Source organism: Toxorhynchites rutilus, chromosome 3 (assembly GCF_029784135.1).
Source record: "Toxorhynchites rutilus septentrionalis strain SRP chromosome 3, ASM2978413v1, whole genome shotgun sequence".
NCBI classification, from domain to species: Eukaryota; Metazoa; Arthropoda; class Insecta; order Diptera; family Culicidae; genus Toxorhynchites; species Toxorhynchites rutilus.
In genome coordinates this window covers 301,268,900-301,281,707 of record NC_073746.1, presented here as the reverse complement: position 1 = coordinate 301,281,707, position 12,808 = coordinate 301,268,900, and the positions used below count along the sequence as shown (strand labels likewise).

At 39.1% G+C, this 12,808-nt stretch overlaps 1 protein-coding gene across 10 annotated transcripts in view; it reads right to left on the bottom strand.

Moving 5' to 3' along the window:
- The window catches only part of LOC129776431 (latrophilin-like protein LAT-2), a 200,159-nt gene that overhangs the window by 51,323 nt on the left and 136,028 nt on the right, over positions 1–12,808 (bottom strand). The window contains exons 1-3 of one of the 10 annotated variants that reach the window (XM_055782073.1): positions 10,245–10,394; positions 9,004–10,015; positions 8,819–8,924 (exon numbers count right to left, since the gene is read on the bottom strand). In XM_055782073.1, coding sequence (XP_055638048.1) covers positions 8,819–8,860 — 42 coding nt within the window. In that variant the 5' untranslated portion in view covers positions 8,861–8,924; positions 9,004–10,015; positions 10,245–10,394. Of the gene's footprint in view, positions 1–8,818; positions 8,955–9,003; positions 10,222–10,244; positions 10,446–12,808 lie in introns of those variants that run through there. The other 9 variants (XM_055782075.1, XM_055782076.1, XM_055782074.1 and 6 more) reach the window with 9 other exon arrangements.

The window sequence follows — 12,808 nt, the reverse complement described above, 5'->3', positions numbered from 1 at the left end:
GCAGAATTATTTGTAAATCAGAGGATTATCTCTGGGAATCGTTGTGACCAGACTCAATGTACCGGAAATTTTTCTTGCTGCTGAAACGAACAGTCCAGTCGAACAGGCAATTCAAGAGGCTTTATCACAATGCATCAAGTATGAATTCGCGTCTGAAGGGAAGTTGCTCATTAGATAAACAAGTTAAGCAAAGAACCTTCCGGACCCGAGCTAACAATGGAAAAGGGAATGTTGGAGTACATTGATCATTTTCATTGGGAATTACAGGAGCGGTCAAAGTAACCGAAATGTTTGAATCACATGTTGACACATGTTATCAGTAAGTGAACTGAAAACGTCGATTTCACAAACTGGCAAATTTCTACGACGAAATTCCGAAACGTGAACTTTTGCTCGAGATACCAAGACTCCGTACACATTTGAAGAACGCTGAAATTAACCTGGACGATGTCATTAGACTGCTTTGGATCGGTTACAGTTCATCGTGAAGTGTGACTTTCAAGAATAATTTCCAGATCTTACAGTTAGTTTTAAGCAGTTTCTGTTGCATCTTGTGGAAGAGGATTATGAGAGTTAAAATTAATAAATGAATGAGCTAACTCTATTGATTTTGTTTTGTGATTTCTTGTTCGTTCTAATATTGTAATGAATACCTTTCTTGGTTCGAATATTTTTTTCCGGTAGAAAACGAAAACAAAAACATGAGAACAAGGTTTTATTGGAAGACAACTGTACATATTGTTTTAGAAAAAAAAAGTTGATGCCAAATACTTTCGAATTGCATGAAACGTAGAAATCTATTGTAATCTAAAAAAAATGTTAATAATCGACACTCTGGGAGTTTTTGTCCGGAATACGAGACAAAACGTAAGGTTTAGGGTGCCAATGAAAATGGTCATCTCGATTTTTCATAAGGAACATCGTGCAAAATGTTAATTTACCCGATACAATACACAATGCAAAACATTAGCTCAATCGGACTTAATTTACTAGTGTCGCAGACGTTCACATTTGAGTTTTTTGAAAACCAAAAAATCACCGGAAATCGGGGTTTTCAAAAAAAATAAATAAAAATACACTAAATGTCTTATAATTGCATGGTACGTCGAGATTTATAGTGACCTAAAACAATTTTTGTCAAACATCCATTTTTCAGACGGACAAACGACTGAGCGGCAAAAAATTATTTTTTTACAATTTTTTTTCAATATAAAGCCGTGGGAACTAGGCAGGCTATCGACTCATACTTCAGAGAACATAATCCTTGTATTAGGAAGAACACATATTTACCATATATAATATACAGAGTTTTCCAACTTTAAATTCCGAAAGTAAATTGAAATAAAACACACTTAGAATTCGAATTTCGATTAAATTTTTATTTCAAATTAAAGTTTGGTTTATGCCATTATGTGTGAAATACAACATCATTCAAATGTCCACCTAGGGCTTCCTCGCACACCTTGATCCGGAACAGGTAATTTTTGACTTTTCGGCACATATGGGGCGGTATCTCGGTCAGAACTTCACGAATGTTGTCTTTAAAATGTTCAAGAGTTTGCGGAGAGTTGGCATAGACACGGTCTGTAGCATAACCCCACAAAAATAAGTCTAGCGGGTTCAAATCGCATGATCTGGACGGTCAATTGGCATCACCAAAACGCGAAATTATGCGTTCCTCAAATTTCGTTCGCATTATGGCCATGTGCGGTCGTGTTGTGTGGCACGTGGTGCCGTCCTGCTGAAACCACATGTCATCCGTATCCTTATCTTCAATTTGTGGCAAAAAAAATCGGTTAACATGCGGCCATAGCGCTCACCAGTCACAGTTACCGTCTCGCCGTCCTCATTTTCAAAGAAATACGGCCCGATGACTCCTCCAGACCATAATGCGCACCAAACAGTGACTTTTGGCGGATGCAATGGCCTCTCAACAATCACGTGTGGATTTTCTGAACCCCATATACGGAAATTTTGGGTGTTCACATAGCCACCGAGCTCGAAATGTGCCTCATCGTTGAAGAAAATTTGATGCGAAAATTCAGCATTTTGCTGCTGTTGTTCGTTCACCCAATCGACGTATGCCCGACGCATTCCATGGTCACCACGCTCTAATTTTTGTACCAGTTGGACTTTATATGGATGTAGGTGCAAGTCCAAATGCAAAATTTGCCAGTATGATGTGTTTGACAAGCCCAATTGCTGAGCACGCCGTGGAATCGAAACATTCGGGTCATCCTCCACACTGGCAGCAACAGCAGCAATATTTTCGGCCGAACGCACATTACGATGATGCACAGGATTCATAATATCCGCTACGGATACAGTTTGTTTGAATTTACGCACTACATTAGCGATTGTGTGCTCTGTAGGCCGTCCATGACGACCAAAATCCGTCCGTAATGCTCGAAAAACATTTGCCGGTTTTTCATCATTTTTATAGTATAATTTAACAAAATTAACACGTTGTGCGATGCTAAAACGATCCATATTGTAAAATGGCAGACATTCAACTAACGATATGACGCTTTGGTTGACAGCTATGTCAAACGGTTGTCAGCGCAGGGCTGTATACTTTCGGAAGCCCGAAATGGAAAACCCTGTAGTTGCCACTGCCCGTTAACCCTTTATTAGGCCGTGGTCACCCAGAAAAAAATATATTTTTCGCTGCGCTGTACTTGGAATATTTGTTCAATATTTCGCTTAACCAAATACTTCTAAAGGTATCTGGAAATACTCCAGATATTAATATGGGAGTCATTTTGACGTGGGACTACGTCTAACCGGAGAATATGAGGGGTAAAATGAAAACCTAAACACAGAACATGCAGGAAAAAATGAAAGATTCCGAATGCTTATAACTCGAACATTTCTTATTGGATCGAACAGATGTTTGCTTCAATTGATAGGGAATATTTCTACGCATCTATCGCAATTTATAAAATGTTATTTTGACGTAGGACTACGTCTAACCGGAAGATATAGGGGGTGAAATGAAAATCTAGGCGCTGAACAAGTAGGAAAAAATGCAAGATTTGGAACGCTTATAACTCGAGCATTTCTCAATAGATCGCAAAGGTTTTTGCATCAATTGATAGGAAATATATCTACGCATCTATCATAACGAATAACATTTCATTTTTCTTGAGATAAATAATTGAATAATTGTGAAATATCAAGCATTCTCCAAATGCACTATGTGCCCATTTTTGATTGGTCTATTTTGTGCTCCTCAAATCGTACCGACCAAAACGGGCAACCAGAGCAGCAGCGAAATAGAATGAAGCACGATTGGAAAGGAAAAAGAAAAAATATGAACGAAACATTGGTCGCAGTCTCACACATGCGTAATTCTCGAGCCAGCCATTCAGCTTAAAAATCCCCCCTCCGCTGCCGTAACGATCATTCTTTGTGTGGACACCGACTGGACAACATCGTTGCTGGACGAGCTGGATGGCGAGGGATCGAGTGCCTTTCTCAAGGCAAGACGGTGGAGGTGGTAGCGCTGGAATAGAGTAGAGTAGAGTTTTCAAAGGGCCTTTCTCAAGGCTAGAGACGAATGAACTGCAAAAGTTTAAAGTCTCTATAATACAATAACTGCCTTCCTTCCGTAACGATCATTCTCATCCAAACCGTACACCACATCGTTTCGCACCACACCACATCAACAAACCAACACAAGCAACCATGTCTGGACATGGCAAAGGAGGAAAAGTGAAGGGAAAGGCAAAATCCCGCTCGAACCGTGTTGGCCTGCGATTCCCCGTAGGTGAATTCGCCAATTGCTCCGCAAGGGTAGCTAGGCCGGGCGCGTTAGTACCAGTGCACCAGTCCAGCTAGACGACGTTATATAGTTTCGACCGCCGAAGTGATCGAGTTAGCTGGCAAAGCTGCTCGCGACGATAAGAAAACCCGCATTCGGAACAGAACACATTCGGTTCGGTGGACATCAAGACAACAGGCAGTTGCAGCGAGTGGCGAGTGGCAAACGCAATCGCAAAACGGCATCAGGTAGCAGAAGAAAAAAGTTTGTTCTTTATACAAACTGCTTTGGTGGCAAATCCAGAACAAGGCGGCATCGAAGGCGTTCGAAATGTTTTTTTTTTCAAAACCACGAGTACTCAGTTTTCTAAATTGGAACCATTCCATAAAACACGGCGCTTATCAGGGCTATTAAACCTTTCAAAAAAGAGTTTACGAAATACAGTTCAATGCATTCTAAAATATTATCCAAAACAATAATAAAACACAAATTGATTTTTTCATAATTTGTTTGCCAGGATATGATGAGTATGAGAATTTGGCAGTTGTGCTGAGCTTATTGATGGTTGGGGACTTTCTCGATTATTCAATTTTCACCAATTCTTAAATTGCTTCCAGATTGAAAGTACAGTAATTTACATTTAGTTCGACATTTAGCTAATTGGACGGACCTGTAATGCGACATATTTAGTTGGACATTTTTGTAAACATAGAGTTCGGGGTCCAAATTATGACCCAACATGTCCCAAGCTGGATGGGAAGAAATTTTCCAACTGTGAAAGCTGTACCACTGTCATCGCAAATGTTCAATTACAGGTTAAAATCGCCTTCAATGCGACACTGAGTGGTGCTTCGGCATGTCGCATTAAATGTAATTTTTATTTTTTTTTAATGGATGGGAAGAAATTTTCCAGCTGTGAAAGCTATGGCGAGTGGCAAACGCAATAGGTAAACAGGAAGGTTTAACCGAACAAGATGGGAATATCGAGTGATAAGAGTGATGGGCTTTCAAATAAATGCAAACTGCGAATACTTTTGTAATCGTTTGTATTTGTGCAGACTACAATATTGTTGATTCATGCAAGGCGGGAGTACTTCTGCACACAACACTTTGGCTCGGTTATTCAAGATTGTATTGAAGGATATGCCTTTATATCTTCTGCTCACTGAATTTCTACGCATACCATTTGATTATAAGGCAAAATGTTGATAACCATTTGCTGCGATAACGCCTATTGATTAAACAATATGCCTTCGACGTACAAGTCAAAATCGAAACTGAGTACCTGAAGTGCACCAAATCAAGCAAATTCGCGGTTCGAGAAGTACGTACACTTGAGAGATGCAAACTTCAGAGGGAAATGTGAAAAATAATCGTTTGATAATTCTTCCGTTCATATATTTTGTCCAAATATACACCAAACGTAAAAGGACTGTCATTAAGTTTACTTGTAATGAAGAACATAATATATCACAATGCATGAAACATGACATTAATTCAATCTCTTTACTCACAAAGCAAATATATTGAATTCAATTGAATTTGGAAATTGTTTCAATCAATCAACAATTGAATCAATACAAACAAATGATTGCTAAGCTAAGGTAGTCCCACGTAAACCTTGCGTTTATATCATAGATATAACCCACCCATTTTTTATGTAGAAAAACCGCGATTATAGAGCGCTGACAGAAAATTCTTTTCAAGTTCGTTGAAAATGCAGCAAGTTGATAGGTTTTCGACGTAGGATTACGTCTTTCGGGAACATATTGGGGTACAAATTGAAAATCGAAAATCGAGGACATCGTGAAAATTGTCCAATTTCAAACGCTTAATGCTTAGTCGTTTCATGATAGATTGATGAAATTTTTGCGTCAATCGATTTCGGCACTCCATAACAATTTTTTATATTGAAGAAAATAGTATATACCATGAAACTAACTATCGAACAATTGAAAAATCTCAACACATATCCTAACGGATATCCCCTCTTCTGATTGGTCGAAATTGACAACACATGCGGCGGGTCCCTAACAGAGACATCAACACTATGCTGCCTGGGAGAAATCGGCATTGCAAATACATTTAAGTAGGGGGAACTTTTGTTCCCACCGAAATGTGTTCCCTAACAGAGACATCAAAACCAAGCGACCTGAGGGAAATCGGCATTGCAAATACATGAAAGTAGGGGAGCTTTAGCTCCCACCAAAATGTGTTCCCTAACAGAGATATCAAAACTAAGGAAAGCCAAGCTGCCTGGGAGAAATCGACATTGATAACACATGAAAGTAGGGGGAACTTTTGTTCCCACCGAAATGTGTTCCCTAAAAGAGACATTAAAACCAAATCATTATCAAAGAGTTTGGCGATGTTATTCTTCAAACATATCCAAAATCAACAAATAGCCTAACGGAATCCTACCTCAACTATGCGGTCGTGTCTCGGACACAACCCTTTTTCAATAAAATAAATGGTGTATTTGATGAAAAACTAAAATTTTCAATTTTTTCTTTGTAAGTCTATATAATAAAACCTTTTTATCGCTATTTCTAATATTGTTTTGATTTCGATGCAATAAAATGCGTGGTAAACAAATTACGAAATGCTAAATATGCGGATTCAAGGATTTAATGTTTATGAAATTCGTCAGTTAATTTTTGATGAGGTTCTCTGGAAAACAAATTTATATAAAATTTTCTACGATCGAAAAGATCGGAAAGATCGAGAAGAAACGATCAATTTTATGTAGTAAAGGGTGTGTCACATCAAATTGCATCACGGAAAAAACGCTGTAGAAATTCGCCCAGTAGACCGATCCTTTTGAAAATTTCAGACAGTAAAATAAAAACTATTAAACAACTTTCTTTTTATTCATACTTCGAGCCCAAGCCCGTATGCTCGCACCTTCCTCTCTACCCCGTCTATAAGGTTCTGTACAACGTCAGATTGTATTTTTTTTTGAACAGAAATCCATTTTCTCTTGAAGACCGCCTCCGATTTGACAACTTTTGGGTTCTTCCGGAGGGCCTGCTTCATAATCGCCCAATATTTCTCTATTGGGCGAAGCTCCGGCGCGTTGGGCGGGTTCATATCCTTTGGCACGAAGGTGACCCCGTTGGCTTCGTACCACTCCAACACGTCCTTTGAATAGTGGCACGAAGCGAGATCCGGCCAGAAGATGGTCGGGCCCTCGTGCTGCTTCAATAGTGGTAGTAAGCGCTTCTGTAGGCACTCCTTAAGGTAAACCTGCCCGTTTACCGTGCCGGTCATCACGAAGGGGGCGCTCCGCTTTCCGCAAGAGCAGATCGCTTGCCACACCATGTACTTTTTGGCAAACTTGAATAGTTTCTGCTTGCGAATCTCCTCCGGAACGCTGAATTTGTCCTCTGCGGAGAAGAACAACAGGCCCGGCAGCTGACGAAAGTCCGCTTTGACGTAGGTTGCGTCGTCCATTACCAGGCAATGCGGCTTCGTCAGCATTTCGGTGTACAGCTTCCGTGCTCGCTTCTTCCCCACCATGTTTTGCCTTTCGTCGCGGTTAGGAGCCTTCTGAACCTTGTATGTACGCAGGCCCTCCCGCTGCTTGGTCCGCTGGACGAATGCACTTGACAAATTCAGCTTATTGGCGACATCCCGGACCGAACTTCTCGGATCACGTCTAAACTGCTTAACTACGCGCTTGTGATCTTTTACACTGACGGAGCATCCATTTTTGCCGTTCTTCACCTTCCGGTCGATGGTTAGGTTCTCGAAGTATCGGTTTAGTACTCTGCTGACCGTGGATTGGACGATTCCCAGCATCTTACCGATGTCCCGATGTGACAACTCCGGATTCTCGAAATGAGTGCGCAGGATTAATTCACGACGCTCTTTTTCGTTCGACGACATTTTTCCAAATTTACTAAAAATTGACAGTGAAGCATGGCCAACGTGATCTATACACTCTTATCTGATTATAAGCGAAAGCTGAAGATATAATTCCTAAAAATTATATTTCTACAGCGTTTTTTCCGTGATGCAATTTGATGTGACACACCCTTTAGTTGAGTTTAGAAAGAGTTGTTATTGCATTGAAGATAAAAAAAATCTCTTGGCTTTGAACAATCGAAGGAAGTACACGTAGCATTTTTACTTCGCGAAAGGAATTATGGTGGACGAACCGGTCGCCTATTCAAACAACTTTGGAATTGTTAAAGGAAATGTACTAGTGAATTAAATTATCGAAATACAAACTGTCGTGATTCCGTGAATTCATAAGCCCGTCATAAAGTGTAACCTGATGAAACATAGACAAAGAAAAACTTAAAATCTGATTTTTTCATCAAATACACCATTTATTTTAATGAAAAAATTGCATGATTATACACAGTAGATCCTAAATAGAACACTTACAGTAAAAAACTCACCAACTTGTTTTTTTAATTTCTATTAGAAATAATTTAAACATATAATTTGATTCGCCTCTGTCCATCAACTCAGCATTTTCAACGAATTAATTTTTTTCTGTGTAAGATCTGTTTTATTGTTTTGAATTCTTGGATAAGAGCAAAATGCGGAAGAGTAAAGCGCCTACGAAGAAAGAACGTGACACATAGATTGATATAACAAATTCAATGTGCGGACTCCTCCAGTAGAAACTTCCGGTAAGTACCTTCAGTCAAGTGGAACAGTTGATAAACATTAACCTTTCTCTAATGGGTGTTAGCATACTTTTGTCGAAGTATCACATCATTATAATCAAAAACCCTCCATATGAATAATCCCTAACAGAAACGGAGTTTAGCCTCACTACCGAAACATTAATCTTATTTACGACACCGTAAATTTTGACAACCTGGAAAAATACTTCCTTCCATTCAAACATTTCGCATGTGCTCATACATGCAACTGAGGAGACGATAAAACTCATCGAACGATGTGATTGAACTTGCGATCGAATCCCTTTTTTTTTTTCTAAAATCAGGATTATATCCAGCATAAAAAGAAAATAAGAATCAGGATGTAAAAAACACAACATTCAATTACCGTTTCAAACAGTCAGCAGTAGATACTCACCTGAACGCCACCCACGCCAATCACAAACAACAGCTGGCTCATGAATAGGGACGCAAGTAAGCTGAGCAGCGCCGTGCCCGCCAGCGACTTCAGGTCCGAAAACAAGCTGCAAACAGGAAAACAGAAAGAAAAATAGCTTTGGATTAGAGTGGGTAGAAACAGATCTCCCGACGGGATCAACGTACACACAAATGGCACGTTTCCGCCGATGCGAGGCACTGTTTACAGCGGATCAGTACCAATCGCAATTGTTTGTAAACAAATTAAGCCGTTGAGCTCACAACGTAATAAGCACCAGCAGCCCAGCTCCTGTGCGATGTGGAAAATTTCTTTGTGTCGCTGTATCGATTCGTTCCTGACGTCGGAGGTCCTTGAAAGTTCACACCAATGTCACCTGAGCTGCAATGCGACGGTTAGTCACGTTTCCATATGTCTTGTCCAGTAGCCGATATCCGATAGGTGGAAATCAATAGCTCCGATTTTTCACGTACCAGTCACATTCGGGAATGATTTCGATTTGATTGGTTTTTATTTCCAGCCACAAAAATGATCAGAAATCACAATCACGGTGGTTCATGTATGAAATCATAGATCCTTCGAATGGGTGGGAAGTAATACCTTCCAATGTTATGGATGTGGTTCGAGGAAAAAAGCTTTTTATTGTGTCTCACAGTGGCCATAAATATTTTACCGACACATTTCGGAGCCTTGAAAATTTCATGGGAGGAAATTGGATTGGTGTGGAATGGGTTGCTCCGGAGCGTTGTCGTTTGAGGTACTGCGGCTGGATTTAATAGCGCAGCGGTCGTTCATGGAAATTTTGCATCCCATTCACAAAAATGCGCAGTCACGATGAAACCGTTCATCGCCTGAGAAGGCTTTTGTGAGTCAGATAAAGGAACGAAAAACGGCAGTTGAATACAGAAGTATTTTCTCTTTAGATTCGCATGTCAAACTTGTTCAAAATTGTCGCTTTTCTTGTACCTTACTTATGAAAGTTGATGACAACGGCCAGGCCAGCAACTTTAGTATTGCTCTGTTTATATCCCTTAATGTTTGCTCACTTTCACATTTTTTTTTGTCTCCATTTAGTGTTCTTACATTGGTACTACCTAGATTCATTATCTTTATTATGCCTACGGGAGTAGTAAAAAGTTTATCTGTGCCAAAAAAAGATGTCTCAGTACAAGATTCCGCCTACGAGAAAAGTAAATCTGTTATTTTTTCTGACTCCGCTTCAAAACGACCCCTCCAAACAGTTCTTCTCCGTGTCCACTGAGAATAACAGCTACAAAACGGAAGAAAATTCACGACAAATATCACCAAATTGAAAACTCTTCGAAAGTTTAATCCCGCCGGTACTTTTGTCAAAATAAACACTTCAAATACTATCACGTAATTTCAGTGAGAAACGACTATAAGCCACCTTTATCCACCTTACGCTCTCATCTTATCCAAAAGTGGTTCTCCGGGTGTAGTGACATTTGCCCGCAAAGACGGGAATAAGCTAGTGCGGGAGAAGTTTCGTCGCAGAGCAGGGCGTATTTTCCGCGCAATGTCTGATACCGAGATGAAGTATCGGAAAGTGCAACTGAATTGCGGTACAACCAGCAGCGGCACCATGGTGACTGATCGAGCCGAGCCGATGGCAGCCGGCGGTGAGTGGGTTATATTTCTCTTCTACCGGCAGTCAAGATGGCTTTCATGGCTGGAAAGTCTCTTTTGTGATGTGGCAGAGTATGATTGGACTGCTTCGTTTGGAGTGATAAGAAATGAGAAAGAAATTATGTCGCGAGATTGTTGTTGAAATGAACACTTCATGGGCCACTTGATACACAATTGCACAAAAGTGGAGATGCTAAAACAAGACAGTGACCACTTTTTTAGATTCTCGAGTCGAATATTTTATACAAGAGCATCCCTTGAAACATTATTGAATACTGTATAATGTTGAGTTATTGCTCTGGCCAAAAAATGTATGTAGGATATAGGATATAGGATTAAGATATTTGTTGCATGTTGATTTTGAAAATCTTTGGAAAAGATGCGCTAAAATTGGACATTTATCATGGGACAAGCGATAAATTTCATGTTGGGCCTGATTCTCGAATACACTTCACGTTGGAAACGAATTGCCATTGAACTACGTTTTACGAGTTAGTGAAGTGTCGAAGATAATAATGAGTTTTCAGGCAGAATGAGCACTTTTCAAATAAAACAATCATTAATGAAAATTAACTTCTTCGTAACAAACTGGTATCCAATGTGAGCGGAAAACTTTGTTTTCTTCATGTGATATAATAATCTCATACAAAAATTTCATCTGAAGATAATTTGATATTATAATGATAAGTTTTAGTGGGAAACTAATTTCGTATCCAGATGTCGACACCGTACCGTTGTCATCGCGAATACATTTCATTCCGTTTCCACTGTGAAGTGTATTCGAGAATCAGGCCCATTGATACATTCAGCCGTTTTTTCTTTCCCAATCAATCAAAATTTTAAGTAAATTGGTGGCTCAATTTTTTGTAAATTGTGTTGTGAGAAGATGGTATCAGGCAGGACCGTGTAACATTTAACCGAACGGTAGTTACCCGAACGACAGCCACTAGAACAGGGGTTCTCAAATTGTTTTGGGAAATAGACCCCTTTTCCAGAATGAAGTGATACCATAGACCCCCATAGCCAAATTTCTTTAAAAATCTCTAGGTTTTTTTGTTATTCATACATAATACTTACCAATTTAAAAACTTTACGGTTGATGAAATGAGAAAATTTGACTTTTTTTCATTAAAATTCAACAAAATAAATATATACATGAACTTCAGTAATTCTCAAGCTTTTAGTTTTTTTTTTAATAAAAATTACTTACAAATACTAAAGTAGTTAATTCATTTTTGAAACTAACTTTAATCGCAAAGTAAAGATAAAAATATGTTCCCGAAAGACGTAATTCTACGCCAAAAACTATGGGTGGGTTTTACCTAAAATACAATCGCAAGGTTGAATTTTAGGTAAAACCCACGTCTTAGTAGCCATTTGAGTGTTTGATTAAATAATTGATCAAACCAGTGATTGGATGAAACAATTTCCGAACTCAAATGCGAACAAATCTTAATTTATGCATTTATATATATATTTATGCAATTCATGCATTGTGATTCGTTGCAAGTCGTATGACATGATGCCTTGTTCATTTCATTCATTTCAGGTGGACTTCCAAAATATGTGAACGCCAGAATGGCTGAACGATGTATTTTACATTTCCCTTTGAATTTATTGCATCTCCCAAGTGTATGTACTTCTGGAACCCCAAACCGCCTGATTTATTGGGCTTCAGGCACTCAGTTTTAATTTTGACATGTAAGTTGAACGCATATTGTTCAATCGACGTTATCGCGGTTATCGCTATCGCAGTAAATTGTTATCAACATTTTGCCAAACGATACACGTAGAAGTTCAGTGAGCTGAAGACATCAAGGGATATCTTCGAATAACCGAGCCAAAGCATTGTGTTCATACCGCTTTTGAAGTCTGCATATATTCCCGAGTGTAAAGATGTATGCGAGTATAAAAGTACCCGCACCTTGCATCAAATTAATGTGATGAATTAACCTGGTGACTTTCTACCAATCTATCTAAATCCGGTTGAATATTGGTGAGTTGAGGCATTAAATCCCCGCGTTCGAACGGTTTTTGACGTACTGGAAGAACTTCCTTTTTCCCATACATTTGTTCTTCCGATTTGTACGCTAACCCTACCCGTATTCCAAATGATTATAACTCGAACTTTTCTTAACAGATCGGAAAGATGTTAGCAACAATTGAAATATTTCTACGCGTCTATCACGATTAATAAAATATAATTTTTTTTTTCCAAAATATATATTTTTATCAAGGCTCATATGGCGTTAGCCTCACGGGGCCGGGAGTCCAATACTTTGACAATTTTTCTTATTATCTATGTTAGTAATATGTAACCGATTA